Here is an 18358-nt window from a genome sequence, read left to right as displayed (position 1 = left end):
GCTGCCTTTATACATTTGGGTATTCAGCAGTTGGGATATATGACTGTGGTTCAGCACCACAAATAAAACACTGGAACGGGCATCCTCTCAGAGATAAATTATTTTATGCATTTTTCCAGTGAATTTTGAAGAACAAAATCTTTTAAACTGATTGGCATGACAAAGAGTTATTCAAGGGCTTGACAATATATATTGATATACCATTATCGTGATATCAGACTATGTACTGTCTGAGATTTTGGATATCATCTCATGAAATGACATAGGTGTTGTCTTTTCCTGGTTTTTAAGTCACTCTTACAGCAAAGTGATGTAATTTTCTGAACTTACCAGACACTTATTTCTAATGAAGCCATGCTAAACTTACCACAGCGCTTGTTGATTCGTCACTTTGGGGGGCTATTGCACTCATTACAACTGAGATTAGGTCAAAGTTTTAAAAATTCCCCATACCAGCTCTGAAGAGTGGAGGACTCTTTTTCCAGTACTGCGCAATTTACTACTGGAATGAACTGCAGAAGAAGCTGATGATGACTCAGACTCATGACTCTTAAAAAAATACAAATCTAATAAGCATGACAAACAAGCAAAGTGTGATTCCAGTGTTTGAAGTTTAATCAGGACAACAAATCTAATAACAGTAGTAGTGCAACTTGCAGTAGTAGCCTTCATGTAAAAAAGGGACGAACAAAACAGAAGCTTGAGCATCAGGCAGAAACTCCACTCAGCTTGGGCTGGTCTTAAGGGCTGTGGGTTTTACTTTGCAAATGTATTCTGATAACTTCTTCATGGGACAGTTTACCAGGTAAGGATACACATCCAGCTCCAACTGATGGGGTCATTTGTCTTCACCCACAACCTGGGAGTGTGAGTTGCTCGTTTGGAGCATTGTAACAGTGGATTTCTATGTGTTTTATATTCTCAAAGATCAATAACAGAGAGTTGGAGATCAACGTCCTGGTCATCTGTGGGATGTTCAGGTCAGACTGCAACAGGAGAGTGAATTCCCATCTGTTCAAGATGCTCCTGGAAGAATGTTGACAGACTCCTAAATACATTATCACACTTATTAAAGACAAAAAAATAATCTACACTAACCACACACACTCACTCACACGCAAACACACATTCATAAATAAATGTGAGGGATGGAAAAATAAGATGTACAGCAGAAGGTATGTGATACAAGTCAGGAACATTATCAGGCAAACCCTCTCACCCCACCTGACCAGTGAGCCAATATCATGTAGACCAGTAATCACCTTCAGCGTGTCCAGTTCACACCAGGACAGAAACACAGTAGTTCACTGTAATTGTACGCTTAATTTTACCCACATGATCAAATCTGAGGCTGTTCAGGTTTGTGATAAAGAGAATCAAGAAGACTTCAAGTACTTGAAACATTTCTAACCATGATCCGTTCTGAAAACATACCGTTGCCCGGTAAAATAATGCTCCAGCCAGCACCCATTAATGCCTGTTAGCTTATAGTACCCATCCACACGAAAAGGTGATGACAGAAGCCGCACAGTTTTTACTTCCGTTGACCAGTGAAGGCGATAAAACACAAAAGCGTCACGTCCACCATCAACAGAATCGAGTCCTTCCCTTTGAGAGGAAATGAGGTGTCCTCTTCCGCCCCCTACTGGTGAGAGCTGAGAGAGCATCCTGCTTACAAGAAGACAAACTCGTCACTGTTTCTTCTATTGTTACTCCTGCACTGTTTGCCAGGGGGCAGGATGTGGGCAGCAGGTCCACTTTTATTGCTGCTGTGACCTTCAAGTCCATAATCCTGACCCTGGCCCTCGACGAAGGTAAAGATGGGGTACTTCTCCTTCGACGATGACAGGGCCTGAGAGGACAAAATGACACAGTCAACACAAACTGTCACAGGATGCTTCAGAACAACTCAGTACTGAATCGACTGTGAAAATGCCATCAGAGCACAAGGACATATATTAAATCAAGTCTTTGTTTTTGAGCCATTAAACTAGAGCTGTAACCAATTATTATTTACATCATCAATTAATCTGATGTCTTTAATTGCTTGCTTTATGTTTGACCCATCTTTCAACAATCAAAAGATAATCAATTTACAAGATACAAAGTAAAGAATAGCTGCAAATATAACATCTTATACCACTTTTACACAGAAAATAGCATGTATATGCTGTTTTTTTAAAACACCGGTAAACCTGCTAGTTATCGGCAATGAACTCCTTACATATTGCCAGTGGATGAGTTTGCCTTTCTGTCATTTTTTCCCCTTGTATCTTCTGTTCGTATCACGAATAAGCAGGGAAAACAGGTAACAGTAGAAGCAGCAGATCATACACCTCATCAGACTTCATCCAGAAGACTTTAAACTTATTATAAGTCTTAATCAGTAATATTCTGAATTAGATATTGTTTTTAAAGGAACTGATAATGAAAGTTGCAAAAAAGTGAGACATCTCGCTTCTTTCTGATCTCTGATTAGTTGCACATGAGCAGTAACGTTCAGGCAGCTGACGAGGCTCGTACAACATGAAAGCCACATACAACGGTTACTTTTTTTAACATCTTGAACTTTAGTCTCTTTTTCGAAATCAGCACTGACTGAACGATGTTCAAGTGCTGCTTGACAGAGACGCGTGGGAAGATAATAACAAGTGCTTTCACCTGGGTGTTGTGTTCACATTATAGCTGAGCTGAGCCGGAGGCGATAAATACCTGTGACTACTGCAGGGTTAATTGATGAGGGAGTAAATCCTGATAATTTACATTCACATTGCACCGAAAAAGCCAGATGTTAGTGGGTTTTTTGGCCAGTGTGAAAGGGGTATTAGAGAATTAGATGTTCTCATACAACCCACTTCAAAAAGTCTGAACCAACCCTTTAATATTAGGCTATAGGCCTAATAAAATCAAGTTGGTATCTTTTAAAGTTAGAGTGTTTTTTGAACAAAACTCTCCTTTGTAGCAGTATTTCCTTACCGAGCTGCGGTGGACGGATAGTAACAGAAAGAGGGATTTTTAGGCTGAAAGCACTGCACCTTTGAAGAATGACCACTTGATTTGTCGAACTCTAGCCACATATTCGCATCAGATAAACTTCAGATTAGATTTTTCTTCTGTAATTAAATGCTTGTAAATTTTGAGTCAGATGGTGAGCAGGTGGTGTGAACACTCACCTCAGTAACAGCAGAACAGAGAGACTCAAACTCCTTCTTGTTCTTGGCGTAAAAGCCGATGGTACAGCTGGGATCCATGCGGTTGAAGGGCATCTTTTTGGGAGAGCTACAGTGGAATGACTAGAACGTGACAGATCAATAAAAGTTAATGACTGGGGCATGTTATCTTTAATGGTCTGTAGAGTCAAAACACTATTGAGTATGAAAATCACATGATCCAAGTCCAATATGGTCTGAGATAAGCGAGATAAAAAGCCAGACAGACTGGAGTGAGAGTTCAACTTACCTCCAGTGGGAAGTTATCTTGTGACACATCCACCACAGGCTGGCAGTAGTGAGGGTCTAGATACAGCAGCTGCTCATCTAGAAGACAAGAAGGAGAAGTCAGGAAGTGGAATTAAAAACACAGTACGAGTTAGAAAATCACCAGCTGTCAAGTGGCCTGAAACAGATGAATGGCTCTGCCGTATTTGCAGTTTTCCTATTCTTAGATCTTTTCCTTCTGACCCAAGAAGCAGCTGCCATGGCTGAGTGATGATGCCAGTGCCTGGTACCATAAACTGTAGTTTCCTTTAAAGATCATTACATGCTGGCACCAAAAAATCTACCATTGTATTAAAATTTCTATTTAAAAAAGCCCAATCTCTCGCTTGAAATAACTCTCTTTCTGTGCAACAAGGTTGGGTTTCCCAAACATATTTCACTTCTTCTATTCTTCTTTCTGATCATTTTCAGTAAGAGGAAATGAATGATTACTGAGAATTACATTTTGGGCAGCGTAGGTTGTCCGTTGTTGGTTAACAACTTACATGCTCTAGTTTATTTTCCTTCCAACTAAAATGTGAAACAATTAGATAAGATGTCTTAGTTATATTTTAATAAGGCCTACGTAACGCCAATAATGAGCAAACATTTGAAGGAGACTCATCTACACCGAGTGCCTGGCACTGTTATTACCGTGCTATACTGAAGGAACTGCTCTAGCAAAACATGTAAAGTATCTGAGAAAAAGATTAACAGCTATCCTGATAAGAGAACAGTGGATGAGGTGAAAGTAAAGTTGCCTTAGCTCCCACTTGCTTTTGAATATCATAACACTTTAAAGTGCATTATTGTACTTAAAACATGGTCAAGGTCTGCTGCTTGTAGTCAGTTTAACTAATGGTTAGGCGCCAGCTAACACAGAATCACCAACGTGCAACCGACATCACAGATTCAAATATTGTTTCCCTATTAGAAAAAGTGGTAGCGAGTGCTGATATATACCAAGTAGGAGAAGACTGAAGTCTCTCAGCTTGACTAAACTCAAGGGGAGATGATGCACAACTACAAGTTATCTGAAAAATAGTATGTCTGACACATTTCTATCTGTTAAAAGAATGGTCTAAGTTTTAATCTGCCTGTTTACACACAAGTGAGGTGCTGATATGAAGAGTTGTTATCCTGGCTGAGCCACTCTTAGGACTTTTACAGAAAGAAGACTATGTAATAAATGTAGCTACCACATTTTTTGTGGTTTCATTTTGTTGTTGTTTCACTTCGGCTTCACCTGATTATCACACTGCTGTAAGCACAGCAGCGTCTTTCTGTCGATGTTTACCCGGCCTGAGTTTTCAGTTAACCGACCCTTGACAGGTGAGTGAAGCATGAGACAAACTGGAGCGAGAAGACTAAAGTGAGGCAGAAGTGGGTGTGCAACATGTTCAGTACAAGTATACTGTAACTTGATAATACTAAAAGTTTCTGTCTAAGACAGATAATGCCATACATGTTAACTACTCAACAGTCCTTGACCTTGCATGTTGAAACAAAACATTACCAGATGATTTCTCTAAATCATGCTGTCCCCACACTACAGGAAATTCAGATTCACCCGTCCCAACAACTTCAGGAGTGTTCCTGATTCAGGGCGTCACAGTGTGACGGGTTTACAGATATACTCCAACCATTACTGAGTGGATGGAAGTCAGTTTTTTTAATTGTAAGTATCAAACATATTTGAGCAGGAAGCGTCACCAACCACATTTTGCCTACTTGTGTAAAACAGAAACATGGCTGCCAAAAATAAGACTTTTTTTCTTTCAAGCCAGATGGACATTAGAAAAGGACGATGAGGGTGTGTCTTGACTGAATCATGTGCGTTCATAGTTCTAAAATATTAATAAATCTGTTAATTCCATCTGTGGTCTCCCACGTTTTTTTTAAATCAGATTTAAAAAGCCTTTAGTGTGCACCAGACATATGGATGGTTTTCCAAACCCTTCTGGTTCTCACCTTGAAAGCCAACGAAGTAAAGAGAATGCTTCGGTTTGCCTCCAATGATTCCAATACAACAATCCAGCTTTAGGATGTTCTGCAAATGAACAAAACAAATTTGAGAAAATGAGTTCGGAGATATAAGAGAGGAGTTAGGTTAGACTATTCTTTAGGAAACATTACTCCATGAAGCATTAGAGGGGCTGATGGATGGTGTAATATTCAGACCTTGACACATTCGATGTAGGACGGGTTGAGGGCCTCCCCTCCCAGCCGTACAGGCACCAGTATGATGACAGACTTCCAGGCTTGGCTGGACGGATCTGGGGGCGTATGGCTGAGCGACAGGTCACAGAGACGCACCACATCCTCTTTGTACACTGCAGCGCACAGAAACACGATGAGAAAAATATGCACACACAGAAATACATGAAAAAAAGACTTCTTTAGGTGACATGTTTCCAAAGAGCACGTTGGAGCTAGGCAACAAACACTCTGAAATGAACTCTCACAACGAGTACTTATTAAATTCAACAAGTCTGTTAATCTCACCTGTACAATCCTGAGCCACATATACAGCCAGGTTGTGGACTGCAGATGCTTTGGCCACCGCTTTCCTGAAAGATATGCATCATGACTCCAGTCAAAGTGTGTCAACTGTGTAAATCATTTAAGGAAATAGTAGAGCCTTGCTGATAAAAAAACAACCCCCCCTTGCCCTTACCGTAGGATGTGTGCCACTATAGAGGGACCATACCAGTCACCAGCCTTCTTTCCTGAACTTTTGCCAATTTCCACCAGCTGATGAATCCCAAATGGTGCCGAGGGCTGATCCCCGAACCAGGTGACCAGCCTGTGGTGGATGGGCTCGGCCTCCCTCGAAGACTCCGGTCTCTTTCTCTGGCTGCATCTGGGTGGTTGATCACTCGGCAGAGGCTTTTCAGGGCCGTTGGATCCTCGTGGAGAGCCAAAGGATGGGATGGGGACTCCTCCAGCCCGGGCTGGGGAGCGCGGTCGAAACACCTCGAAGTCCACATCGGTGAGCTGCTGAGCATCTGGCCAAGCCCAATCTACAGAGCACAAAAAGGCCTGCACTTAGAAATCAAGTATTTTAGGAGCCTTTTAAACACCTTGGACAGGAGACTACAAATGAAAAATGGCCTTTTGCCATTTTTACACATGTATTACCATGTTTTATTAATGTGAACTGTCTCTTCTTCAATAAACTAAATTAAACCCAACTTAACTAAAATAAAAAAAAGACTAACTAAAGATCTGGGGAATATGAGATATGTTGAAAGTCACACTAATAAGCATGAGCACACAATGACTAAATGTAATAAAAAGACCAAATGAGAGAGGACAGAAGAGAGAAGCAGCACACAAGGAGCCCCGTGATAGACAAACATTGTCTGAAAAGAAACGAAACAGAAATAAAACAGAAATGAGGCATGAAAAATGTGTTAGAAGTAGATAATTGAAAAAAAGGACGAAAGGAGAGAGAGGAAGAGCAGAACAAACTGAGTGACACAGAGTGAATCAAAATTGGCAGTAGACATATAAAAAGTGGGAGCAACACAGAAATTCGACCGAGAGATGAAAAGATGGAAAAGGCCAGATTTAGAGAGATCAGATCTGTTATTTATAATTTATAATTATCAGTCACAAGACAACTTACTCACTTAATTCTGTTCAACTTAAAAAAGTACTTGTAACATGTGTCACACTACTGAGTAATAACTGGATTTGTTTCACTAAATAGGAAAAACAAGATCAACCAGCCTTTTAAAATGCTTCAGATAGGCTGATATGTAGCACTATTTTGAATAAAACTGACCTATATTTATATTACAAGGGTGAAAGCAGAACTGTGTAACTGGCAGAGATACAAACCTCTGGGCATCAAATGGACCAGGAGCCCCTGTGCCAGCAGCATCTGCCCACTGCGCAGCATGCAGCCCCAGCCGCAGTCTGTGGTCCAGGTGGAGCCCTCGAGCTGAGGGAACTCCCTCCTGTAGGTCAGCCAAATCCTGGACACGAAAGCCAGACAGAACCGGTCCACCTCGTCTGAGAGGAGGTGAAAGAGAGGGAGGGCGAGACAGAGAAAAAAAGAAAAGGAATGTGAGGGAGGAATCTCACACTGTGTTGATTCAAACAAACAGCTATTTGTGAATTACATGATATGTTTATCTGACATGAGAAAGATCCGTTAACATGTGTGTGAAATAAAAGCAAAGGGGTCGTGTTTTCTGACATGATGCCATCATCTTTTCATAGGAAGAGGGTTTGCCCAACTATGGTTAACCAAAACACACATCACTACAACCCCTGCGGTCTGTTGTTTCATGATGTCTTTCTTTATAGAACGGAAATACAGCATCTACTGACAGACACTTTTGATTTATAAGATGTGTCGGTGTATTTTGATCTTACCTTCACTGTTGAGCAGATAGGAATGCCCCAGGACAGTGACTGGTGAGATCTTGTTGAAGGACGTTTTAGATTTAACAGTCCAACCTACAGAAAGAGGAGCAGGGAAAATGGAAGTTGGCAAAGTAGCAATTATCAAAGGCTGACTGAGGCTTTGCCAGACGTTCAAAACACACTCTTCCTTCCAAATCGAGTACACACCATATTTGACATTATTCCACGCTGACATCAGTTTGGCCTTCAGTTTGTCCATTTCGTCAGGCTCTCCCATTGTCTCTCTGCTGGGATCTGGTGTCTGCGGCGGCCGGAGACCGAAGCTGCCCTGCCGCTCCGGGGGCTGCTGCCTCCGGCTCTCCGCCAGCTCATCCTGCATCACTCCCCCTACGTACTGCGCTGCGCTGGGGGAAACGGAGTTCATCCCTCTGAGCCCTCAGAGCTGGACTCTGCTACTCCTCATTGCAACACAGAACTGACAGGGGAAAGAAAAAGACAGTCAGAGATCCAGTAAATTATTGACTTTTGAAAAGTTCAAATGTTCTTCTCAACCAAGCACCTTTACACTCTGCCTGAAACTCTTTGACCTACCGTATTACACTTAATATCTTCTCGTGTCTGTACCTTTTTTTTTTAAAACCTAATATCGGCTAATACTTCAGTTTCTTCACATAATCGCTTTACCATTCCCTACTATAGAACATATACTGCCTGTCTCTCCATCCTGCAGGGGGGATCCTCCTCTGTCTCTCTTCCTGAGGTTTCTCCCTGCTAACATATCTTAAGAAAGGTCTACATAGACAAAACTGACTTGGCCAGCTGTGGTCAAGTGGCTCCTCCAGCAAGCAAAGAACATCTTTGTTTATGTTGATGAATCTCATGCTCTTCAGGATGCAAGAAATGAGGTTAATTCAGTTAGGATTCACCGAGACTGTGACAGGTGAAGTCAAAGACTGATGTTACAGATTAACTTGTTGAGATCCTTTGCTGATGTGCATGCTACACAAAACCCTCAAATCTTGTGACAACTGAGCAAGCGCTACTTGCCGATGATGCAGACTGTGAGGGGGTTGATAGCAGAGCTGAAAAGTCAAATAACTGAACAGTTCATGAATAACAATGTGCTGCTTTTGATTCGTTTTCAATGACAGTAACCAGACTATGACGAATGTGAAAGTTCATTCTTGACCTTGGAAATAGCAGGCTGTTAAACTTCACCCATTATGTTTGAGGTTTGGACTTTGTTGGTCAAATAAAAAGCAGTGCCATTTGAAAAGGCCAACTTGCACTCTGCAAGACTGCGAAAGGCGTGTTTCACCGCACACACTTCACAGACTAGATGATCAATTCAGCGAGAGGCTCGTCTGCAAATTAATCAAAAATAATTGTTACTTGCAGCCCTGATTGAAAACCCATGACTTATTACAGTGTAAAGGAAACCAGTACTACATCCAGACTGTAAGACACAAACTAGTCCTCACTTCCTGAAAAGTATAAATAAATACAACACAGTCAGTGTTAACTAAAGTCACCCATCGTCAACTACTGGTTTCACAATGCACAAAAAACAACCACTGACTTTTGCGGCCTGTCATGAAACTGATGAGTCGTAGTTTCAACAGGGAACAGTAACACGGTGTGTAGTCACTGATTGCACTGATGGGAACATTTCTGTGAAAAAAAACCCCATCATGTGATTATCATTTGAGAGCCGGCATGCGGGCTTTTTCTCTGAAAGGCATCTGATTATGCTGGCTGTCACAAGTCATCATTGCAGATGAAGCTGTTAAACACGTATATGGTTAATGCAATCACTCACTGCAGGGCAGACATGTATCTGTCACGACACTACTATTATGACGCAGGACGGCAGACTAATCATCAGACCAACATCTTAAGTAGTTTCAGTGTATGTGTCTGCTCTCAAGGCGTCAATGTAACATAATAAACTAGATGTTTTTCTTCTAACACAAAAAAAGCCTGATAATCAAGTGACCGCCGTATCTGTACCTCCTTTAAAACACACATCAGCTCAAATTACAGATTCACTAGCTAACAACTACGTACCTGCTGTAAAAGCCGGTTAAGATGGTCGGTACTTCGTGGTGGGTTGAATCATTTCAGGGATTTCCTCTCTTCGCCCACGACCGCAGTCCTTCACGGATAAATTCAGTGTACTACGCTAGCTTACCAAAGCTAGCTAACTTTAGCATTTTAGACGCTAGCTCCCGGCGTTAGCTACACTACCTAGCATTCAAGCCGGACTCACCATCGCTCTCTCAACAAAGCACAGCTGATGCCAGTGAGGTACGCGTTCGTCCATACAACAGACAAAGGAGCTAATTTGAACACACGGTTGAGGAGATAATCCAGCACATAGCGGGTTTTGCTTCCCTGACCGACCAGCTGTCGCTTTAGCATCTCCCTTTGACATCAGAGGGTATTTACTTCCTGTTGTCTTTTCCTGACGCGACGCCATTGGTTGAAGTAATCGCTGTGAGAAAGCTGATTGGATGGTATCAGTATAATAGACTTTAACTCTTCAGGAGTTATATAATCTGTAACCTAGGCTACAAATCACATGATAGTGAAGAGATCATTGATATTTATTGGTATAGATACATGTATGAGTAACAGGTGCTACACGTATGTAATAAATTACAAATATTTTATCCGCACAGGCATTTTTCATGTGTGACAATTTGCTTTGTTATAGCAGGAAACATAAACATGTGTAATGATGTATATTCACCATCGCTTGCATTTTTTGTAAGTCAAACAATTAAATAAATAATAAATTATATGATCCCCTAAATATCATTATGGATGCTTCACTTGTGCAATAAAAATGCAAGTCAAACTTGTCCAAACTGTTTTTCATGTTTTGTATCTGACGAACATGTTTTCTTGAGGATAAGTCACAGTTTCTCTTTTCTTGTTAAAATTCTGTTGATTTTGTACTTGTACTTATTCCTCAGCAGGCATTTGGCTTGTCACAGCAGGAAAAGCACAGCTGCTACTAATAACATTATGATGGCTTCATTACAGCAGTTGTTGCAGCACAGCAGCTAATACTGTTATTACTTATACCTGTCTTTGGGAGGTCTAAACGCTGTGAAAGAGCTGTTAACTTGAACTTTTCTATTTCATGTTTTCCCCTCTTGCACATCCGCTGGCTGTGAAAAAGCCATGTAAGTGAGCCAGAATGGACGATACCTGTCCTGAAAAAGAAAGCTTTGAGGGAATACAGCCACAATAAATGTTAGCTTACACTTACAGCTTCTATGATGTGTTTTTTTCTGCTTTTATGTATGATTTCCTGCATATAAACTGTAGCCAAGAAAATTAATTACAGTGATAAGATTTTATATGGATTGCTGTAAGATTTGTTTTTGTATTAGAGAGTCAAAATGAAAATTTAAAAAAAGAGTGAGATACGTTTTGGAACAAATATCAGAATTTTATTCCACATACTGCACTTCAGGTGTCTGCATTTGAATCACATCTATCACAAACAAAAATGCCCCATGGTACAAATAAATACACGTTCAGTGAACAGAGAAGTGTGGAATGTTTTTATACTTGGACTTTTGTGTTCATTTGTAGAATCCATATTTGTATACAGTATATTTACTTTTTCTTCAAAGTAACTTACAAACAATACCAGCGAAATGAAGATCTTCTTTTCCCAAATAAAGTGCATTTATACTACTCTCTCTGTCAATCACAAAAAGAAAAGAGGAGATTCTCAGACATGTAACACTAGTATAGACACCACTGATTGGGAAAAGGCCTGAAAGTGGGCAGAACAGCTGTATAAGATTACATTACAGTTAGTTTTTCTTTACAGGTGATCAGAGCTGACCTGATGACTCCTTTATTACATCAAGATATAAAATAACTCCCTCCTATCAGTAGAATATATAAGACAGTGTATTTCAAAAATGTTAATCCCTATCCCAGAAGATATAATTAACAGTCACGTGAAGAACACAACAACAGAATAGGAATAAATTCATGTTTCAAGTGTTCATTTGATAACTACTGCAAATAGTTTGTCATTAGAAACATAAATGCATATTCAGTAACCCCATGTATGGCTGATAACATCCATTCTGCAGTATTTTGGTGGTCTGGGCTTCCTTACAGAAACTCTCACACTAAAGGGTTATAAATGACCATTAACAGTGGATATTTTGAACCACTGGAGGGCAGTAGAGTACAATGTCAAATCTACAAAAAAAAACAACAACCTGGTTGATGCATGTGCTGCATGGGGATTTTAAAATCCTTATTAGACCCTTAAACATTGTTAGATTTGAACATGGATTACAATCAGTATAGACTCACTGGTCACTTCATTAGGTACACCTGTACATTGTGATGCAATTGACTCCTAAAGGTGCAATATGTAAGAATTGGCCACCTGTTGAATTCATACTCCAAACAAATAGGGGGCAGCATATTATCAGAGTAACCGCCAACTGCCACATGCTGTAGCAGTGGTTAGCTAGTTAGCTCAGTTAGCTGTGCAGCTAGCAGTCCGGACAGGGAGCTTGGAGCATTGGGGCAGTGTTGGGGAGCTTTGGACCAGGACGGGGCAGGGCTTGCTGGTTAGCATGCTAACTTCAATAGGTATCTCGGCAACACATGATGTCATGAAGTCAAAACTGTTAATTTATTCACATTCTGTTGACAATTTATTCAATTTTTGAAAGTTTTCAACTGAAGTGTTTACATGTTGCACCCTTAAGGACTGGTTATGTAAAAAGAGTGTATATTGCCAATACTACACAATGCACTTTCAACTTTGTAGCTCTATATAGTTTTTTAGCCACATCCAGCGTATTGTTTTGTTTTTTTCAAAACAGCTGACAGCAAACGCTGGAGAGCAAACTTGGACTTTTACCAAGTTAAAGCCGTTGTTTGGGACTAACGTTTGGACTAGAAAATAAATGTCAGACGTTGAAATTCAGCCTTGTTGTGCAGTTGCTGTTGTTGGTTGAATCAGTTTACATTTGTGGAGCTTTGAAAGCAAAATCAAATCAAAGCTGGATTAAATTGTTTAAACCCTACTTTCTGCCCCAACTCAGTAAATCAACTTGAAGCAGTATTAGTGACAGCAATCCTCACACACAGCTGTAAATGGTTTGCATAAGATTATGTACACTATTAAGAATTAACTACTGAGGATGAATACGACCAGTGGGTAGAGAAGAAAGTTGTTTTCCTGTTTGTCCTTCTCAGGACTGAGATGATTGATTCAAACACATTTATCAGTATGTTACATAGCAAAATGTGAGCTTTTCTTGAATCAGTCTTGACTACCTAGCTTGTACTGTAACAACAATCATTTTGATGACACTGTTTTTACAGTAACAGGTTCATTTTGATATACTGTATCATGTCCATATCCACAAACCCTACCTTAGCTATAGAGCCCTTTAACAAATTACAGTATGCTACATCCATGACGGCCTGCTTCTCTTGTTTTGGCTCAAAACAACACATGGGTTCACTGTATATGTGCTTATAATTATTTTTTACACACTACATCCACATAAGTAATCATCTCTGTGCCAGTGTGACTTGTTTATAAAGTATCAGAGCGCTGAGAGCTGTTACCGGAGCCAAACTACTCCTGTTCATTTCCAGTTAGGTTTCTGCTGTGACCCTTGCTGAGTCAACCGCGCCGAGTGTAATCACCCCACATTTCTTAACTCACTCACTCACGAACACATCCATGGACCACAGGGGTATGGATTTAAATGCATGAAAATCAGCTGCTGACACTACTGCCTCCTGTGGCAATGTGAGGGTGTGTACGTGTGTGTGTTTGTGTGGAGGCTGCAGTCGGAGGGAGAAAAGGGCTGTGGTAGCCCTCCTGCGAAGGGGAGATAAGCGCTGAGCCTGAGCTCTGTCAACCCTGCTTTCTTCTGCAGCAGGACATAGCCTTCAAGAACCACCAGAAATAGACCCAAGGTGGCTTCACACACACACGCGCGCACACACACACACACACACACACACACACACACACACACACACACACACACACACACACACACACACACACAATCCCCTGCGACAGACAGAGCCAAACAGTGCCTGATGTGACATCCACTGACAGAGTGCCTGCTTTTGCTTTGTCTGACTGGGCATATCAGCTCAGTAAACTGCTGCCTGAAGAACAAAATGAGCTTAATCATCTTGTCACTCTCTCTAAACTGAGACTGCATGCCATTCATGTTGTTTGACGCAAATATTACAGTGTCCATCCCCCTGTTTCACTGTCTCGTTGATAAGCAGTAAAAGAAGAAGAGGGCTGGTTGAAAGACAAAATAGAGTGACTGGATTTGGTATTCACAGTATTCAGCATGTTTTGATCGGTAAAGCACTTTTTGACCTTCTTGTACCTATAATACATGTACAGTACATACCATATGACATGCGTTCACGGAGACCCACACACATAAACATCTGATAAAGTGTTCCACGTTACATTAAGAGTCTTCTTATTAAATACTTTATAATAGAAAATCAACAGATAATGCACCTTTACAGTAGATTACTTTGCTCCTGCTTTTAAGTTAGAATCAGTCAATGATTGGAATCAATAAATAACATTTCATATACTCTGAAACTGGAATGTACATTGTTTGTAAGTGCTTGACTCCTGTTGCATTGTTCTTCCAAAAAAGGCATCTTTTTTTTCTACTAAAGTCCCATTTAGGGACCCCATGGGGTCACATTTTGGGTGGGATGCCTCCTGTTACAGCCTTCTCTAACGGTGACCCAGCAGGACTTTGTGTCACCACCGCAGCCCCGACAACCCCTCGACCTCCAGCAGAAGTGTCAGACCTTCCTGCTGTGCCTCCCTGCTTCTCCTCCGCTGCCTTAGTCTGCTGGTCTTTGCTCTTGGCCCCCTCCTGGGAACCGAGCTTGATTGGCCCGAGGACGTTTTTGGCCACGGTGGTCAGCTGGCTGACGAAGCTCGTCTTTTCACCAGGGGAGACAGGCCGCGACTTACAGAGGGAAGGTCCGCAGAGGGAGGGGGTGACGGAGGTCGGGGAGGGAGAGGGAGAAGGCGAATGCTCCTCCACCACCTCCAGCCGACACTTGTCCTCCCAGTCTAGGGTTCCCCGGTAGCAGTTGACCGGCCCGAGCCCCTGCCTCACCTTGCCCAGCGAGAGCGGCTGCCCATGCGGGGGGACGACCGGTGCGAGAATGCGAGCTGGGAGTTTGGGGCTCTTGGAGCCGAGGTCTGGAGTCCTCGAGTCGCTGCTCTCAGCTCCAGCCTTTCGCATGCTGTCCCCCATACCTGAAGGTTTAAAGGTTTTATTCATGCTCAGAGGACCTGTTGTCACTGTCGCACCGATGCTGATGGGTTTATCAGGAGCAGAAGCAGAGCTCTTGGTGAAGACGGCACCAGGTAAACCAGGCCGACTCTTGTTGCTTACATCCTGCTTTGGTTCAGTTCTGACCCCTAGCTGCTCCCGGGGATCTTTACTATGAGATAACACATCTTTGGCTTCCCTGTGGTCCTGCTGTTTTGGAATCAGACTCTTTTCAGGCCCCATATGACCACCTAGACTTCCTGTTGTTTTGGTAGGGGTGCTAGGAGTTGTAGCTTTTGGGGTTTCTGTACCCAGTCTGGAGCTTGGACCAGCCTGCGAGCCCAGGGGCAGCTCACCTGCATGAGGTTTTCTCGTTAAGGATGACTGAGATACTGTCGCTCCAACACGACTCAATCTCTCCAGAACCGCTGCGGTATCAATCTCCCTCTCTTTCGACCTCTCCCTGCCTCTCTCCCTCTCTTCCCTCTCTCTCCCGGCCAGCAGTGTTTCCCTGCTGAGCGGTGATTCTTGTCTCCCGAGTCTCCTCACAGGCTTCAGGACCCCGGTCTCTGGGATAGTTGAGGATGAGGGCAGGGGAGGAGGATTAGGAGGCAGGTTTTCCCCTTCTGTCTCCAGCAGGCTCTGGAGGCCGAGCTCACAGAGGAAGGCGTCCTTACGGTACTCAGAGTGCTGCACCTCCAGGCTGTGCTTCCTCAGCGGACCCCCCAGCCCTCCTGTAGAACTGGACTGGGTCAGGGGCGAGCCCAGCTTCTCTGCCGACTGCACCCGTTTAAGAAGAGGTGATCGAGGGGGTTCGGCACTCTTCGGCCTGGGACGGACCACCGGAGGTGAGGAGTGGAGCTTGGCGGGGAAGGACTGGGTGGTGTTGGAGCTCCCAACGGTGTGGCCAGGCAAAGGTGGCGGCGAAGACTGGGTAGGGGAGGGTGTGTGGGCCAGAGGGGACAGGGGGATGTTACCAGCTGACTTACAACGAGCAGAGCGATACTGACGGTGGAGTTTAGGGGAGAGGCCGTGCAGAGAGCTGGGCCTCATGTGCTGAGATGGAGCAGGGGAGTTCGGAGTGCTGGAGGCTGGAGAGCTGCTCTGGGACGAAGCACCTAAAGGAAAAAATAAGATTAAGTAAGATCTATAATACCTGAAGGAAAGGCAGAGTTATGATTTTAAAGTAAAGAGAATTTAAGTGGAAGTACTCTGGTTTTAAAAGCTTTAAAAGTGTCCTACCCAGGTATGAGGGCTCAGGGGTGGAGCGGTAGCCTTGAGTCGGGGACCGGGCAGACAAGCTGTGAGTCGGGGAGCCAGGAAGACTCTCACTGGAGGACAGAGAGCGGTTCAAAGAGGACAGGCTGCGGCTGGTGTGCAGCAGATTGGACTGCTTCGTGATCTTACGGAACAACGAGTTACGCTTCTTACTGCAGGATAGACAGACAAAGAAAAGGCAGGGTGAAAAAGTGATATTTGAGCATATGTGGACATAATTTACATTACACTGTTAATAAACTTGATCTTAAAAAGACTACAACGGTGGTTTTGCCATTTTAACCATTTTCAGAAGCATACACAGAGTTTTCCGAATGAGAATCAACTTGCAGACACAAGATAATTAATCACAGTGAACTTATTTTATGACTCACTTTCAATAACAGCTGTTTATAATTCATGAAATCAACCTAAAAACTATTAAATACTCAGAAAACAATCAGCAGTAATGTAAAGTATACAGTAGATGTACTTAACGGGCTAAAAAGTGCAAAACAGCAAAACAACTATTGTGTTTAATGATAACAGACACCATCTTAGACATCAGTAATGTTGTCATTGCAGTGGTGCAGGTGTGTAAGCTCGTACCTGTCCTGGCTGTCCTTGCCCATAGTCCTCTTGTTTCGTCGGGCCATCTTACACTTGTAGCTGGCCTTGCGGGCGGGACCCACTTTAATGGAGGTGTTTTCAAAAGGCGTGGTCGTCACCGTCACCTTGTTTCCACTCTGCACGGACCAATGACATTAAATGATTAAAACAGTAATGCCTTTAATTAATAACTTACAGAAAACTGACCAACAAAGTGTTTCCAATATACAGTTCAGTTGAGAGCACCTTGAGGATGAGCTCTACCACTTCAGTGTGGACCAGACCATGGACAGGCTCCCCATTGACGTGAGTGATGAGGTCACCAGCACACAGGCCAGCTTCTTGGGCAGGGCCGCCGTCCTCCACATGCTTCATATTCACAAAAACATGAAAATCAAATTCATAGCACGACAAAATAAGTTACATGTAAACAGTCAGACAATCAATCCAAAGATGAGCCTGAAGTTTTTCAGTCTTCATTTGTGTGCTGCCAGATTAAAGGACAGCATTCATCGTTTCCCTTTAGCTGGACTAAAAATAACACTAGTAAATGTTGTCCAACTGTACATACTACACGTTTCTTACCCAAACAATGTGATGCACGCTGTAGATATCACTGTCTCCGATGTAGACCCTGATGGCCCTCAGAGTAAAGCCGTACTTCTTTCCAGAGCGATGGATGGTGATGGGTGAGCGCAGCACGCTGACTGCTGGGAAGAAGTCTCTGCTGGGTGAAGAGTCACGGGACGACGGGTTGGACGAGAAAGAGTGGGGAGACATGGGGCTGGCCAGCGGAGAGAAGCCGCCATGCTGCTCCACTGGAGGCCGGCAGAGAGTAAGGAGAGAAATGAGACATTGTAGCAGAGTGAAACAAACTATGTCATTCTTGTCTTTCCTCGTGCCTCTCACCTGATGGTATGATGACAGACAGCGCCGTGGCAGAAGCCGACTTGATGACCTTGTTTCCAGGTCTGGAGTTGCGTTTTTCTCCGTCACCAGACAAATGCTGATGGCGTGCCCTGCGGAGGACCAGATCATTGGTGGCCCGCGGCCCTAGAGGGTCGTACAGGGGAGTCATCACGTCACGACCGGCTGCTGCAGGACCTGGGGATAATATGTTGATGGCTGTGCTTACTGCCGCTGTCTCTCCATGTCTTGGGGATTTATCTGTGAGGAAGTCAAGGCAGGTGGAAATTACAGTTATTTAAGTTAGTGCCTGGTGTTAGTAGCATTCAGAGGTGAAAATAGCAGTGTTAAGAATTGTCCAGCTGCCCACTCCCTCAGCAGTAGCCATCTAATGAG

General features: G+C 43.0%; 2 protein-coding genes across 4 annotated transcripts in view; both read right to left on the bottom strand.

Moving 5' to 3' along the window:
- Nucleotides 1-592: 592 nt before the first annotated feature.
- atg4da (autophagy related 4D, cysteine peptidase a) lies at nt 593-10316 on the bottom strand. The gene is made up of 11 exons (XM_084374671.1): nt 9921-10316; nt 8061-8328; nt 7863-7946; nt 7323-7496; nt 6154-6499; nt 5982-6046; nt 5658-5809; nt 5448-5526; nt 3460-3536; nt 3174-3293; nt 593-1852 (listed from the first exon to the last, which is right to left on the bottom strand). Exons 2-11 carry the CDS (start codon nt 8275-8277, stop codon nt 1673-1675), a joined length of 1494 nt encoding a protein of 497 aa, XP_084230797.1. The 5' UTR covers nt 8278-8328; nt 9921-10316; the 3' UTR covers nt 593-1672.
- A 972-nt stretch (nt 10317-11288) lies between these two features.
- The window catches only part of mast1a (microtubule associated serine/threonine kinase 1a), a 74768-nt gene continuing 67698 nt past the window's right edge, over nt 11289-18358 (bottom strand). For all 3 annotated transcript variants that reach the window (XM_084381566.1, XM_084381567.1, XM_084381568.1), the window contains 6 exons: nt 17966-18223; nt 17642-17874; nt 17303-17425; nt 17057-17193; nt 16433-16620; nt 11289-16308 (listed from right to left, as the gene is read on the bottom strand). In XM_084381566.1, coding sequence (XP_084237692.1) covers nt 14600-16308; nt 16433-16620; nt 17057-17193; nt 17303-17425; nt 17642-17874; nt 17966-18223 — 2648 coding nt within the window. In that variant the 3' untranslated portion in view covers nt 11289-14599. The remainder of the gene's footprint in view (nt 16309-16432; nt 16621-17056; nt 17194-17302; nt 17426-17641; nt 17875-17965; nt 18224-18358) is intronic.

Source organism: Pagrus pagrus (genome assembly GCF_965226575.1).
Source record: "Pagrus pagrus genome assembly, chromosome: 2".
NCBI classification, from domain to species: domain Eukaryota; kingdom Metazoa; phylum Chordata; class Actinopteri; order Spariformes; family Sparidae; genus Pagrus; species Pagrus pagrus.
Note: the sequence above shows the minus strand (reverse complement) of the source record. Positions and strands in the feature narration are given on the sequence as shown.